The sequence below is a fragment of the Danio rerio genome, chromosome 24, assembly GCF_052040795.2.
Source record: "Danio rerio strain M-AB ecotype USA chromosome 24, GRCz13ab, whole genome shotgun sequence".
Taxonomy (NCBI): Eukaryota; Metazoa; Chordata; class Actinopteri; order Cypriniformes; family Danionidae; genus Danio; species Danio rerio.
The window spans coordinates 17961273-17978696 of NC_141044.1; the positions used below are offsets into that span (position 1 = coordinate 17961273).

Genomic DNA, 17424 nt, shown 5'->3' on the forward strand with positions numbered 1-17424 from the left:
GTAAGATCATGGACAGTGTCTTATTATCAGGGAAAAATGAAGTGTAATGTGACATTATCCGTTTTTCCCTCTCATCAGCTCCCTGTGAGGCAGACACTTTCTTTTGCCACAGTAACATGTGTATCAACAACACGCTGGTGTGCAACGGAATCCAGAACTGCGTCTACCCTTGGGATGAGAATCACTGCAAAGGTAAATCATTTGTCTTTTTTAATATCCTCACAGATGCTGAGTGGCTTGTGTTTGCATATCTCAGCCTCATTTTTTCTTTATTGGCGAAGTATGCAGTTTTTTTTTACTACTAGTGTTTCCTACAGGAATTACTATAATAATTAAATCTGCAAGCATTGAACGGGCCCTCAAACCCAGACTTACTGCCACCCAATGACCTTAGACTGACTTTACACTTGTGCATAATCATTTTGAAAAGGCATTTTAGAATGAAAAGGCTGTCCAGTCCACATTATACAATCTATGCTGACCATTCATGATCACCTGATATGCGCATATCTTGCCGACATCCGTACTTGCTGTCTACTAGTTGCATAATGGTCATATGAGAGGGGATCGACCAATCAGGGTCAGTCTGCATACTGAAACTAAAATATTAATGATGCTCATTTAACATGTTATATTTAACATAGGGCGAAGCAGTGGTGCAGTAGGTAGTGCTGTCGCCTCACAGCAAGAAGGTCGCTGGGTTGCTGGTTCGATCCTCAGCTCAGTTGGCGTTTCTGTGTGAAGTTTGCATGTTCTCCCTGCGTTCGTGTGGGTTTCCTCCGGGTGCTCCAGTTTCCCCCACAGTCCAAAGACATGCGGTACAGGTGAATTGGGTAGGCTAAACTGTCCGTAGTGTGTGAATGTGTGTGTGTGGATGTTTCCCAGAGATGGGTTGTGGCTGGAAGGGCATCCGCTGCGTAAAAACCTGCAGGATAAGTTGGCGGTTCATTCTGCTGTGGCGACCCCGGATTAATAAAGGGACTAAGCCGACAACAAAATGAATGAATGTTATTTAACATATACATTATACAACTTCCATATCACTTTATTTTGAAGATACCTTTTAACATTTATTCTTGACTATAAATGACATTTCTACTACATGTAAACTAATTCTTATTAGAGTATTAGAAAACTGTTAGTTCCTCAGCGTCAGTTAAATGTGTGGGTGGAGAAGTATCAACAGATATTAAGCAGACAATATACTAATATCCTAATTAGAAAAGTAAAGTTTGTAGATAAACTTTATAGTGGCTTGAGAAAGTGTTCTAGGTCGTTTCTAAGGTATTGCTAGGTGGTTGCCAATGTGTTCTGAGTGTTTGATAGGTGGTTGCTAAGGCGTTGATAGATGGTTGCTAAGGTGTTCTGAGTAGTTGCTTGGCAGTAACATAAATTAGCATGGTTCTAGTATGAATTAGCATGTTCTTAGCATGTTTCTAGCATAAAGTAGCATGCATAGTTCTAGTATTAACATGTTGTTAGCATGAATTTAGTATGATTTAGCATATTGCTATTATGATTGGTATGTTGTTAGTATGTTTCTAGTATGGATTAGTATATCGCTAGTATGAATTGGTCCCTGCTGAAAAATCCAGTTTAAACCAGCCTAGGCTGGTTGGCTGCTTTTAGCTGGTTGATCATCCTGGTTTTAGAGGGGTTTTGGTCATTTCCATGCTGTTTCAGCCATTTCCACCGTGGTCTTAACTGGTCAGGCTGGAAAATGACCAGCTAAATCCAGCTTAAACCAGCTTGACCAGCCTGGTTTAAGCTGGACATAGCTGGTTTTGGCTGGACTCCCAGCTTGGCTAGGCTGGTCAAGTTGGTTTTAGCTGGTCATCTCCCAGCCTGACCACCTAAGACCAGGCTGGAAGTGGCTGGAAACCAGCATGAAAGTGGCCAAAATCCCTCTAAAACCAGCTTGGTCGACCAGCTGAAACCAGCCAACCAACCTTGGCTGGTTTAAGCAGGATTTTTCAGCAGGGGTATGTTGTTAGTATGTCCAATCAAAAGTCAATCGCAGGTTTTTACAATAATGTCTATGCGACATTTGCTGGGGTGTTGTATGTGGTTGCTATGTTAGGTCACAAAGTTTGGTCAATGTTAGGTCAATGGGACTTTTATGAGTTTTCCAGGTCAGTTTTTAGAAAAGCATTGGATCAGTTGTAAAATATATAGCAACTGAATTCAACATAGTTAGGTTTGGAGTTAGTTTAGTGGTTGTAGTATGAATGGTCTAGGAGGAGATGCATTCTTGAAATAGTCGGAAGAATAATAAGTTTATGTAGTATAACAGTATGTTGGTTTTCTCAAGCCACCATAATTAGAGTTGGATGCCATGTAGTTGCAATACTACTTGTATTCAACTAAATGGTCAAAAAGGTCCTTCAAAATAAAGTGATAACAATGTTGAAATTACAGTTTTTTTTTTTGTCTTTGTTTTTTGTGAACCTTCAATATTACAATAAATGACTGATTTTCATTAATATTATAATATTTTCTTTAAATTTAAGTTGTCTTCTTAAACTTTTGCTGCATCAGCAGTGTTTATTCCTGCCTTGTATATGTATTTAAATTAATAATATTTCTGATAATGATATCTCTTGATCTTTAACAGAGAAGTGTATTATGCAGACTCTCTCACAATCAAATGATCAAATGTGTTTCATTTTGCTTTAATCCCTAACTTAAACCCCTGAGTTAACAGAGACAGTTTAGATCAAGAATTGTAAAACCACTTAATCTGATGTTAACTGTCTGGATTTGGTTAGTTGGATTTGGTAAGTAAAATGATTTTTGCTGCTTGTTTAAAATATTTATTTAAAGTATTTATTTAAAATGAAACAACAAAATTCTTAATTTTTTTGGGGACAACATAATTGTTTTATGTCCAATCCACCTAAATTTGTAAAAACTATTACATTAACTTAATGGATTTGTGTTGGGACAACTTGAAGGAATTATGTGGAACCCAGATTCCTTATGCCTGTGTTATAACTATGAATAAATATTGAAAATTGTAAGGCCACAATGGACACAAGACATTCGCTTTTGCCATTATTGCAGGACACAACATATATATATATATATATATATATATATATATATATATATATATATATATATATATATATATATATATATATATATATATATATATATATATATATTTATTTATTTATTTATATATATATATATATATGTTTTGCCTTCATTCCCGCAGAACAAAACTTCATCATCAATCCCCGCATTGCTCTTTTCTGAATGAAAAAGCATAATACTTGTCTGCTTGATGAAAAATACATTTAAAAATATTCATATTTTAAAGAATGTAGTTAATGTTTGAATAATTAGTGACTGACCTAATCCACCCACGACTCACCAGCAATTAATCAGAATGTACTTTTTGATTACCTGACCTGCCTGACCCGTGGATAATCCGGATAAACACAATCTGTGCATCACAAATGGACATGCAATTGAACATACCAAAGGCCTTTAGATTAAACTGCCCAAATTTGGCGTTGATCAGATTAAATCTCTAAGAGTTTGAAAAAAATTCCTGTTCAGTTTCAGATTTTTCTCTAAGATTTGTATAGGCACAGGAACAAATCATGTGTCTACTGAATTCTGTATGTAATCAGTCTGTTGAAATCTGTATGAAACCAGTCTGGTATCAAAAGCAGACACTGCACTGAGACTACTCAGCGTTCAGTTGTGGAATCTCTGAGACTCGCAAGAGATCCATCCATATTCTCAGTTCTCATCTTGCTGGATTTATTTGCTCCTTTTGATACAGTGACACATTCTATTGGCAACCCTCAATGGCCATCTCAGGAACCACATTTCCAAGGTTGTACTTGTATCTCTCAGAAAGGTTTTCATGGTTTTTTGGATGGGTGAAATATCTAAGCCACACCCTCCTGCCACTGGGGTCCCTTAAGGCTCTGTTCTTGGGCCACTTCTTTTGTCTATTTGTGTGGATTCACTTGGGGTCTGTCATTCAAATGCTTATCCACAACTTCACCATGTAGCTGGGCACCTCGGAAAATAATTCTTCCAGGACACAAGAATCAAGAAGTGGTTCTTGATAACCAGCTTTTCATCTTACACAGGGGTGTAAGATGAAAGGGCATAACCTGTAGTAAGTTAAAGGTATAACTTGCTGATATCAAAATCCCATTTAACCATGCGAGATGGCGGAAAAACGTAACATTTTCATCAAATGTTTTCATAAGTTTTCTCCAAATTTATCCACAACCATTACTTTGATATATTATTATATTCATTCATTTAGCTACTACACCATGCAACTCCACTCACTGACTTCGTCATCCATTTTTTCACAACAGTTAGCCTACTCAGCGTCGCCTACTGTGGTTGAAAAAAAAAAAAAAAACAACGGCACGTCAAGTATGAAAGCCTCCACATCTCTCGGCTGTGCATTAACAACTATGATGGTTGGGTTTAGGGTTGGGAAGGTGTAGACGTTAATAACTGTGATGATTGGGTTAAGGGTTGGGGTGTAGACATTAATAACGATCATTGTTTGGTTTTGGGTAGTGGTAGGTAGAGACACCTATTATTGTGAAGGTTGGGTTTAGGTATGGAGTAGGTGTAGACATTAATAGCTAATCTACAGCGCCGTCTTGCCAACAACATAGTTTTGACATGTCTCCATAACTTTAAGATACGTTTCTAACATATGCAAGTTACACCCCTAAGGCCCCTTTATGTTATGCCCCTGTTTTTGCAATCTACAGACAGACCCTACTCGAAATTTAGTGATCACATTGCTGCAACGGACCATTTTTGTAGATTTGTAGATTTGCACAACATAACATCGGGAAAAACAGAGGTTTCTTATCAAAACATGCTGCTAAACTGCTTATCTGAGCACTTGTCCTGTCCAGGCTGGACTATTGCAATGCTATGTTGGCTGGCCTCCCAAACAACACCATCAAGCCTCTGCTGCTGCTTCCGAATTCAGCAGGGAGACTGGTCTTTAATGAACTTTTTTCATAAAATGAAAGAGTGCATGTCACACCTTTATTCATCAGTGGCTGCCAATTGGCGCTTGCATCAAATTCAAGTTGCTGTCACAGCCCTAAAAGTTCAGGTTTTTGTGCCTGCCATCACAAGGACATTCACCTTTAATGTTCCAACCTGGTGGAATGAATTGACTAAGCAAAAGAAAATAAATACTGTAAAGCCAGTGTTTCCCACCAGTCTCTACCATTATTATTGTTTACATCCTTCAAAATGGTCTATACAGACTGTTTATTTTATCTCTTCATCCCAACCCAGGCCTTTTTTTCTCTTGGGGACCAACAAATAAATAAAAAGGATCCCACAAGATCCAAAATAAATGCTATTTCCTTTACTTTGAAAAGATTGTTTCCTATCCTCAGAATGTTTTACAATTTTTTCATTTTTATTTTATTTTATTTTTTACATTTTAACAATAACAAACTGACATGTTGCAAACAGTGAAAACAGCCTGCAGGTTGAGCTTAACAATTAAAGCCAAATATTTCATCCAATTTCTCCATCTTGTAAAAGCCCCACTGATGTTGATCTGTTTTTGTTTTTTATTTCTTACATCATGGCAAATAAGCAAATGTTGAATTACGCTTCTAAGCTTACCAGTTAAACACTTTTTTGTGGATGGAACCACATCCTAAACTTGCTATTGGTTGAGCTGGAAATTGATTGACAGATTTGATGGCATCCAGGAGTCTCTGTTTACTCATTTCTGGGGCATTGACCTCTGAATTGTGTAATCAATAAACAATGAACTGAGTTAAGAGAATTTATTTGAACATTAAAATCATACTTCACTTTTAAATGAATATCAATTCTTGCGTAGAAGCATTGTCTTGATGTTTGCCCTGCTTGATTGCTTGCCAGTAAAATATATATGGCCTTACAAACCCACAGCTGTTAAGAAAAAAAACATGTTGTTATAAAGCCCTTAGACCTTCATTGATTGTTAATGCTGCCGTGAAAATATAGGCTGGCCATGAGAAATTCATTTGTAAATGTGATTGTGACTGACTGTGGCTCAGGCTCCATTTGAATAATAACTTGCAGTTTGACTTTACCTGTGCTTTTATTTCACATAATCTAAATTAAATGAATGTTGGAAATAATGCTGGTGACCCCAGGAGGGAAGTGGTGGTATAGCTAAGTGTTTAATGTGAGTTTTTATTGTTCTTCATTTTGATAGAGGAAAGTGTTTGTGTGTGATTGAGTGTGTATGGATGTTTTCTAGTTCTAGGTTGCAGCTGAAAGGCCATCTGCTGTGTAAAACATGTGCTGGATAAATTGGTGGTTTATTCTGCTGTGGTGATGAGAAGTGGGTAGAGTATCCAAAATCTGTACTCAAGTAAGAGTACAAGTACTTGCAATTTTTTTTACTCAAGTAAAAGTAAAAGTAACAATCTTAAAAGTTACTCGAGTAAGAGTAAAAAAGTACCTTATGAAAAAAAAATTACTCAAGTACTTAATTACTTTTGATTTTATTTATTTAGCACTACCTACTGGCGCAGTAAAAAAAATACATTTGTAAAAAGTACATTTGATTTGACTGAAAATTCATAGATAACAAAAATAGCCATATTAGTTTTCACATTAATTTCAATGTAGGATTTTCCCTTGTCTTAAAGCCTTTTTCAATGGATTAATTTACTATATATGATGGCATAGCAGTCAAAATAAGACAAATGAACTCATGTATGGGACAAATTCTGGACCTTTGTCATTGAGGGGTGGGTTTTTCCAACTACCCAAACCCCCATAGCTATGGGCCTGCATAGTTATCATGAATAAGGTTTAATTTGTGATAATTTTGACACTTACCACTACTTTTTCCTGGTTGGAGCTGGAATTCATGCATAGGCTGCGATGTTCATTCAATGTACTGTGCGTGCATCGCATTATCAGACTATTGTTGACATCCTAGAGTAAAAAAAGACTGAACTTGAGGCCGGGTGACCTGGTTCGATAAACTCACTACACAGACAGCACGACCGTCCTTCTCGGAACATCAGATGGCCATGGCGTGACTGCAGTATAACTCACATGTCTCCCTCGTCAGCCATCATTCAACACAGGCACGTGCGCTCAATCGAAATCGGGAGACGAGTCTCTATAGCGACCTCTTGCGACATAACCTCTCCTTAGCGGCGCCTCGCAATATTTCCAAACAAAACATATGGATCATATTTATTATCACTTGACAGTAACGGAGGAATGCTGCTAAATGTAGCGAAGTAAGAGTAATGATTTTTCTTTAATAATTTACTTGAGTTAGAGTAAAAGTACACATATTTAAATGTACTCAAAAAGTATGCGTTACCCAATAATTTTACTCAAGTAAATGTAACGAAGCAAATTTAACTCGCCTCTGGTGGTGACCCCTGGTAAATAAATGGACTTAGCCAAAGGAAAAATGAATGAGTGAATAATTAGAATGAATCTGTGGATTTTTGTCAGTTTTTACCAGCGTTAAATAGTCAGTTAAATTAAATTATATAAATATTGGTACTCTATTAATTTACATTAATAAATGTGCATTCTGTGCCAGAGCGGCTGTCTTTGTTTTGGCCAATTATATTCAGCACCATGGGTTGCCTTGATAGAAAAAAGCATATTTGATTTATTCAGTCATGAAGGCTCTCAGAGAATTCATACACAATCGAAATGCGATCTCTGTTGTACAGTAGCAGACTCTGAAATGAGATACAGATTCAGTGTTCCACATGAGGTTATTAATTATGAAATAATATAAATATTACAAGCGTAAACATTAGGTGAGCAGGTTACATTGTAACCCTGTGTCCTAACAACACACTATGTGTCACAGTCGGGGGTTGGGGAAAAAGAAGCGATGACCCAAGTGCAGGGTAAATAAGTACTTATTTTTAATTAAATAAAATAAAAGGCAAAAACAGCAAAACAAACTACCCCGAGGAGGAAAACATTAACAAAACAAATAAACAAAAGACGAATGACGATGACGAACTGGGCGCACGGTCTGGGCGCACCTACGTCAGCGTGCACACAGAGACACACACAATGACAGAAAACGAGTGCTCGATCTGACAAAAAACTCGAGCCGAGCATAGCATATAGGACAAGACAGATTTAATGTCTGGACTCTGCCACCAAAACAAGAATTTACAAGACCAGAGTGTGAGGTGGATTTTGTGCTCTTTGGAGTGTGAAGTTAATCTATATATTCAGGTTATATGTGTATAATCTGCTTGTAGACTTGCATACCATTAAAACAATTGGACATGGGAAATGGCTTGAGGAAACAACTAGGGGTCATAAAAGAAGGGATGAAAAGAGAGTGGTAAAAGAGCCTGAGGTGTCTCAGGAAACAGATGTCAGAGGTGGAATTTGGGGTTAGGGGAGGGATCTTGTGTAATGTATGTAGAACAAAGGAAAATAATTGTTGTCAAAGTGTATTTAAACAGGCCAGGAGATTAGGGAGGCAGAATTTTTCAGACAGAGATGCTACTGGGGGTCTCCTGAAAGTTCTCCTTTGTTGTCGACAATAAAGTATATTCTTCTGATATTCATAACCTCCAGACTGAGTTTGATTTAGTAAGAGAAAAACCAAGAAAACCACCACAAGTGGCAGAACCCTGACACTATGTGACAAGATTTGCAGTGATAAGCAATTTGGCTGTTTGCATCAGACGAAACACAACAGAAATTTCAATACAGCCATTCAGAAACACAGAATATGCACTCACCCATGAAATGGTAAGATTGATTATCTAATTAATACATATTAAACCTTTTTAACATTATTGATATGAGTTGGTTTTGATTCAGTGTACTAAAGTTCAATTTCAAACAGTTTATTTTATTTTCAAGATCTGAGGTGAACTATCTGCTGCTGCTTTCAGTAGTATAGCAATAAATGTCATGTAAAATGGCACTCACATTGTTAGCATTTAACACTGAATAAAGCACATAAGGTGTACCTGAGATGATTATTGTCAATTTTCTTTTATTCAGTTACAATAAATAGAAGCTGTTTCTAATTTAGCAATTTAAGGTGTTGGTTAGAACAAAAACTCCTTTTCATATGGTAAATATTCCTTCTATCACTTGCTGTTGCTTTTATATAGAACATATCGATCGTCAGACTCGCTACTGTTTTTCCTAAATTTGGCAACCTGTGCTTGCATTTGGTTTGCTCCGGAATTGCAATACCTAATTCAACCACTGGGTGTCAAACTTACATACTGCACCTTTAAGCAGAGAAATTGTATATAAAATAAATATCACTAAATGTATATTTTAAATACTATATACAAAAAGGATATTTAAATAATATTTGAAGTTTTTCATCTTAATACAATAATATATAGATAAATGGTGTATTGTGTGAAAAGGTATAGATTTTAACAGGGTATGAGGATTTCTACCGGCTCTATATAGTTTGTTTGTTAAAAGTGCATTATAAAAGCCACAAATCATCACTCAGTATTTGTGTCTGTACCTCTAAGCACAAACACTCCACTTCACTGAACCAGAGCCAGCACAGATGTTATACACTCACTGTGCTACATAAACGTCAGCGCTCTCCCATTACAATGATCTACTACTTCTGCGTCCTGTTTGTAATCTCTCCAATACAACAGTTTCAACAGAAAGTAACCTGCCTCGACACACCCGTATTAACAATTCATCACCTTCCTGTTACTGTATATGTTTTCCAGAAAAGCGGAAAGCAAACATTCTCGACAGCCTCAACAACACCAATGGCACCATCATCGGCGTCACATGCTGCATCGTCCTGATTCTACTAATCGTATCAGTGATTGTTCAAATCAAGCAACCACGGAAAAAATACATTCTAAGGCGAGAAGATTTTGACCCAACCATGTTCCAGGAAGTGTTTCAGGAGCCACCCCATTACGAACTGTGTACCCTACGTAGCGCTGCCGCCACATCTGCAGACCTGGCCGAGCTGGCAGAAGATTTTGAGAGCTACCACAAACTCAGGCGCGCATCTTCACGCTGCATCCACGAGCATCATTGCGGCTCCTCACAGATCTCCAGCAACAAGGGAAGTCGCACCAACCTGAGCGCACGTGACGCGGCAGCGGCGGCCATCTTGACTGACCTGCCACCCCAACCCATGCGACCGCTTCCTCCCCAAACCAACCGCAGGAACATTCTGGTCATGAGACACACTTACTCCCAAGATGCCACTGATGCCTGTGAGCTGGACGATGAGTTGGAGGAAGTGCCCACTACCAGCCACAGACTGTCCAGACATGAGAAAGCAGTGCAGCGGTTAGTATATATTGATTTTTTTTTGTTTGTTATTGTTGTTGTTTTGATGAGAAATGTCCATTACAGTGCATCTTTTAGAACAGTTTTACTCCCACTTTTATTTTATTCCTTTAGCTCCTCTGCTCAGCTACTCATTGATTTTTCTTTTTGTTTGTTTCATTCTCTCTCTTCTTTTGCTTTAATATTCTCTTTTATTTAACTGGGAGATAGCTGTCATAATTAGAGCTTTTAAAATTCTTAGATATTCAGACTTAATGCTTAATAAGGAATAGTTCACCCCAAAATCTAAATTTACTCATCAAGGTGAAAAACTTTATGAGTTTCCCTTTTCTGTTGAGCACCAATTAACATATTTTGAGAAATGTTGGAAAATTGTAGCCACCAAAAGCCAGTAAAATACTATGGAAGCCAGTAACTACTGGGAAGGCTCCACAAATAATCAAAGACTATTTTCATGTGCATTTTGGCAGTAAAATCTAGGGATGCACCTATCCCAATCAGTGGTAGAAATGACTGAGGCCTCTCTCACGCGCTCTCTGTGTCGTAAGCACTTGCTCTCTCAGCTTTTGCCCACACTCACGCTCTCTGTCAGTGACAGTGCTGTGCACACCAATTCCCCACATTAGTCAAAAGTAAACCTCCAAATTTTAAATTAGCTGAAGGTAAAAAAATTAAAAAAAAAAATAAAAACTGACTTCATCTGCATGTTAAAGTTTACAGGCGCAAAAATGTGCCTTGATGTATAGACTACTCTGAAACTGTGAATATTTAACTGTAATTTTATTTATATTAATATTTTATTTAACTGACCCGTTGTGTTTTGACGCTGTGTGGTCTGTCATATACAGTAGGCCTATGGGTATGGTATTTTTACTAAAAAAAGATATATTATTTGAGTTTATCACAAGAACTATGGAAACTGTTTTATGTAAAAACAAAACAGTATCGGGATCGGGTCTGTATCGGTCAATAATCAGAATCGGAATAGTTCTAGAAAAGTAGTATCGGTGCATCCCTAGGAAAATTAGCTTTGTAATCAGCAGTAAATCTCCAGCACCTGCTTTCAAATGGAGTAGTGTTTTCAAAACAGAACCATGGTTCACTGACAAGCTACACAATAAAATTTAAAAAATAAAAAATCCTGCTTATTTTCAAAAGGAAATATTTCAATTAAAGGGAATCGTTCTGCAATTAGACAGCTGCTTGAATCACTTCTCAGTGAACACTTTGTGTTGGTGCTGATCTTAAAGCATGCAAAAATACCACATTCAATTACACAATTGTTTTGAACTCGCCTCATATCTTCAGTCGAGTGTTTGCTATTAATTCATAGCTGTGTGTTTATTAGTCAGGTCAAATCAATAAAACACAATAAAAAAATCAATAAAAACCATTGCTCTTCTTTGTAACATATTTGCTGTTTCCACACAATTGTGCCCTCTGGTCTTTAAAGGATATTTTCTAGTGATCACAGAGCTGTATTTCCCTGACAACATGTGAATGAGAATCACATCTTTTGCTGAATCACAATATCAATTTCATTTCAATTAATCTCGCTCTGGTTTCCAAAATATAGCAAAATATCTTATTTTGTGTTCAACAGAAGAAACAAACACAAACAGGCTTGAAACAAGAGCAGTGAGTAAAAGATGATAGACTTTTAATTTTTGGGTGGGCTATCCCTTTAAGAAGGTGTCTGTTGCATGTTTACAGCTCACTATCAGCTAAAACTACCACATTTCAATATTTAAATTTTAAACGCCCTTATTATGCTTTTCAAAGGGTCCTAGTTTGGTTTTGGAGGACAAAAAATCAACTACTGGTCATATGTTGATATAGAAGGCTAAAGCCCAATCCTAATTTTACACCTTAACCCTTCCCCTTACCCCTAACCCTCGTTTTGCAAGTTCATGTGAAGGGGTAGGGGTGTTCCAATTCTCTTTAGATTAAAGGAGTAGGGCTACGGGAAAGAGCTAGATACCCCTTCAAACTCAGATTTTCCAGGACCACACTCGTAAGCCAGGGGTAAGAACATTTTCCAGAATACACCATAAACAGCGGCAGCATGGCTGCACACAGAAGTAAGGAGATCCACAAATTAGTATTTATTGTCATTATTACTATTTTTTACAACAAACTATTACATGTTTTAATATGTTCATAATCACACTCATGTTTTATTAATAACTCCTGTGTGTTTACATAGATTAATATTGCCACGGTGTAAGTGCACAGTGCAGTTACAAGCTTTTTGCCACATTATATCCATATATATATATATATATATATATCTGTATGATAACATGATATATGCCTTCTGTGATTTCCTGAAGATAAATACCTAAAAATAATGCAATGCAATGCAATCTTTGATCTCATATGAAGCAAGTGATTGCGATGACATATGATGAAGGGTGCAGGTGTTGTAGTGCTGTACCATTTCTTAGGGGTAAATTTTGAAGCGCTTCCCCTTCACACTTTGGGGCCACTCAGGACAAGGACAAAAATAAAATTGGGATTGGGTCTAAGTTTGTAGACCAAATGTGCTTATCTATATACAGTCGTTGTCATTAATTTTCTCATAGCTGGTGGAATTATATGATGCTACATGATGATATATGTTCCAGAGAAGTGTGCTTCGGGCAGGTTTTAGAGCAGTGCTGTAAGGTCACTGCTCCAACATTTTAAACACAGTATGATTTGGGCTTATTTCTGAAGCTCTGTGGCTATTGTAAACCCTGGCTTGTGCTGGCAAAATTGTAGAAACATGGTTATTGTTTGCAGGCTAGAGTAAACAATCCTTCTTTCTTTTAAGATAAAAAACTTATTTTTGAAGTTTAAAAAACATGCATCTGAAATGTTTGCATGTTTAAAAATAAATAAATAAATAAATAAATAAATAAATAAATAAATAAATAAATAAAGCTAAAACTGAAAATTAATCTGATTTCATTCTGTCTTTCGCCTGTTAAAAAAAAAAATAATAATATTTCTTCAGTTTTTCACATCTAAAGCATTTTAAGAGATGTTTTGAAAGATCAGAGCCGCCATACAAACAAAAGCCAAAGTCTGTTGGATGCAGCACAGAGAACTTTTTTGACAAAGTGCAGAATATAGTGCAGAAAATGTCATTTTTATTATATTTTTTTCTACAAAACGTTAGATACACACGATATTGTGAAGAATATTAGAAACTGGTAGCCACATTATTAATTTCCATAGGAAAAGCATGCACTATGGATATTAATGGTTGTGTTTCCAGGACTTTTCTAAATATCATCAGAAGAAGGAAACTTAAGCATGTTTGTAATGTTTGTGTGTAAATGATGACACAATTTGCCAGTTTTGGGTGAACTATCTCTTTAAGAGGAGAGAGGACAAAAATCCTCCTCACTGCTTGAAGATTTTTTGGATGTGTGCAAAGTTACATGACACAATTTTAATATAGAGAATATGAAAAAATGTATACAAAAATTTTGGATTCAGAGTGTAAAGACTTTAATTTCATTTATCCTGAACTTTGATATTTAAATCTTTGCCGATCTTTTGCATTCATAAGCAGCTACATTGCACACTGCATGAAAGGTAATATCTGAAATAGCATAATAAGGGCACTTTGATGTTCAAATAAGGGTGGCATAGTTCAGTCCTGAAGAGCCACGATCAAGTGAAGTTCCTCTTCTACCCCAGTAAAAATCATATGGAAAAGCTAATCTTGGTCTATGAGTTACTAGAAAGCTACACAGTTGAGTTTGTCAGCACACCCAGGTATAAAGTTACAAGAGTTGTCACTATAGGGGGATCCATATTGATATTTTAAAGGTACAAGTTAGTACCTAAAATTTCAAGAAGTACATTATTGTACTTTTTTTGGTACTAATATATGTGTCTTTAGGAATGAACTACAGTGACAGCTCTCATGCCTTTATTTCTGAGAGTGTATTTTACAGTCCTGTTTTGTATGTACATGCTATGTACTTATTATCACAGCTGGGTGTCCATCACCCAGAGTTAAAGGGCACCTATTTTACCCCTTTTTTCAAGATTTAATATGTCTTTTGTGTCTCCAGAATGTGTCTGTAGACTTTCAGCTCAAAACCCCCATCAGATTATTTATTATACCTTTCAGAATATTGGAATGTTCTGCTTTGAAAACACTGAAGCTGTTTTTGTGGCCTGTGCCTTTTAATGCTAGTTCTCTCCGACCACCGTTCCCACGTGCTTGTCAGAGTGTGCCTCAATCTTCGCCTCGGCTCCGTCAGATAAACAGCACAGTGAAAGACATGGCAGAAGCAGGTCTTATGTAACTTTTGTAAAAAAATAAGAACTTTCCCAATGATTATTTGATGTAATTGTTGTGAAGTTAATTCTGCAACAATGAGTCACACAATGACTTTGCAAAGTGTGCGCACACAGACACACATACACAAACTAAACTTCACACAGTTTTTGCATGGCAAATGTAAAAGGATACACCTTAATATCCACTGCTGTATGGATATCCATTATGGTAATGTTCAAAATAAACCCTATTTAATGTCCACAAATCAGAATTAAATTGTCTTTTATAATTGTTCTGACATATGGCTGTGGTGATAAAGACGGTAAAATCGCTGTAATTCATTACAAACATTCACTGTTTACAAATGCTTTAAACTTGTAAAACTCATTTTTGATCACATTTCATGATGATTGATGATCACCGAGAGCTGAACAGATCTTTTAATCCCAGTTGCTTTGTGCATGTCCTGTCTTGTGGATATGATTATACTAGTGCTGTCAAAATTAGTGCATTAACGCATGCGATTAATTTAAAATAATTTAAGCGTTAAAATAATTAACAAAATATATGCAGTTGCAGTTTTTTTTTATTTCCTGTTGTTGCCGTGGTGTGTTCTACATGTTAAAAAAATATGGATAAGACCAAGGAAGCACTTTTTAAGGCAAGTTTCAGTGTAAAATAATGTCGCATAACCAGGCTCTCCAGCGTTTTCTCCAGAGTTTCATCTAATTTCGTATTTTTCATTTTTAACTTTCGACTTTTGTTTTAATGGAATTTGACACCGCATAGCGAACGGAAAGAAAAACCTCCGCATTTTGTGACTCTGTGGTCCTTTAAGGTAATCAGGAATTGCTGCTTTTGCATGGTAGACTTTTAATAAGAGTCTTATCTTAATCATATTAAAATCGGAGTATTGGTGTCCATGTAAATGAAGTGCCAGATGAGCTGTCAATGTCAACGCATTCCTCTGCCTTTCAGCATGAGGCCTCTGATTTTTTATTAAGTTTAACGTGTTTCCCGCCTTAACGCAAGTTTTGTAAAGTTTGGCTTTTTTTTTTTTTGCAGTCCACTTAGAAGGTTTTCTTTATTGGCATTGATTGTTTTGAAAGTTAAATAGCACTAACATGCCTGTGTTTTAGTTTCTGTAATAAATATGGCTGTCATGCCAGGATATTGATGGTTTATTGTGGGTATGTTGTTTACATGAAAAAATCTGTGTTACAAGTTAAACAAAAATTCTAATAATGAATTATATTTTGAATGTAAACAGTTTTTGTCTTGTGTTTACATAAATTTGACATTTGAATAGCCAAAATTACAAGTTTTAGTCTTTTTAATGTGATTAATCGTGATGAATTTTCAAGAAGTTTGAAAAAAATTTTTATCGATTGACAGCACTAGATTATACTCATTACTATGGAGACATGTCAATACGAGACTGTAAATCAATTCAGTGGGCGGGGAAACTGCACTTCTACATTTTGATGCAGTGGGACTCAAAATGGGAGGGATTTGGATTCTCTTTTAACATCAGGAAATTAAAAAAAAAGACTTATTGTCTTTATATCACCCCAATATGTCTGGATGCACTATTTCCACACACAGTTCTGTCCAAACAGCTTTCAAAAGATGATTTTCATCATAGGTGTCCTATAATGCGCATTTTGAAGATTAGCACAAGAAACACTTTAATCCTTTAATAAAAAAAATGCAAAAAAAGGATAAATGTGAAAAATGGAAGATGATAATGCATTTAATAAATAAACTCTGACAAAGCCAACATAACACTCACGGTAAACACCAATAAAATGTCTTTATTATTTTTGCATTGTTTACTGTTGGTTACTAGATTACCAATACTACAGTCAACTGCTCTCCATTTTATTGCTATTTTTTGCAAAAATTGAAAAGATCCGCTTCAAGTTAAAATTGAAACCCCATAAAAGTTTTTAGATAGTTACCCATATTCAATAGTTATCACCATAACCCAGTATATTCTTAGTTATGTACTTGGTAAGTACATGCCAAGGACACATACTGTTAAATAAAACGCAACTGTGAGTTTTTATCTAGGTTATCTTGTTTTATCTAGGCTGTGACTCTTCAGGACTGAACTTGACCGCCGCTGAATAACACATTCATGCTGCATAAAGACTGAGTTCATAACACCAATTTTTTTTATAGTGGTTTCATAGAGTTAGAAAATGTTTAAAATTGTCAAAAAGGCTTCTGATTTAACCCTGTCCACATGCATGAATCAATTCAGCATGTCAAGAAGAAAAGGACATTGAGAACTTATAAAATAGCTCAAAGTGTTTATTATTTCAGTATTAACAAAAGAGAAACTGATTGATATTGTTCTGCTCCTTTGAGAGGACTGGAGAGAACCAGAGCGCAGACAAATGAAATGTGCATTATAATTCATTCTGCAACATGTAACATGATATTAAACATACAAGCGATGATATTCCAGGTTCTGCCTCATTGGGTCTCTAAACAAACATGAATCTGAGTACAACACAACTAGAGTGTAACAGACAATCTGAAGGTAAGACACTTTAAACACACTCAATTTCATCTGTGTAAATGTCTGTCTAGTCTAGTCACTGTGAGTCAGTGTTTTCTTGTTATTTATTTATTTTATTTTTTTGTTTCATCAAAATGCCTTCATCACTGCCATTGAGATGGTCATCATTAGAAAGTGACCATCTTGCTTATTAATGAGGTCATTTTATATGTTGCTTGTCATTTCATTTGTTTTGTATGTTACTGTATCACATTCTGATGTGCATGCAACAGGTTTGTTGATTTTATTTTTATTACTC

The 17424-nt window shown here is 36.1% G+C and overlaps 1 protein-coding gene across 2 annotated transcripts in view; it reads left to right on the forward strand.

The window, feature by feature from the left end:
* neto1l (neuropilin (NRP) and tolloid (TLL)-like 1, like) overlaps positions 1-17424 on the forward strand; it is a 227278-nt gene that overhangs the window by 201924 nt on the left and 7930 nt on the right. For both annotated transcript variants that reach the window (XM_087309376.1, XM_087309377.1), the window contains exons 8-10: positions 79-192; positions 9738-10317; positions 17073-17147. In XM_087309376.1, the coding sequence (XP_087165502.1) occupies positions 79-192; positions 9738-10317; positions 17073-17133 (755 nt within the window). In that variant the 3' untranslated portion in view covers positions 17134-17147. The remainder of the gene's footprint in view (positions 1-78; positions 193-9737; positions 10318-17072; positions 17148-17424) is intronic.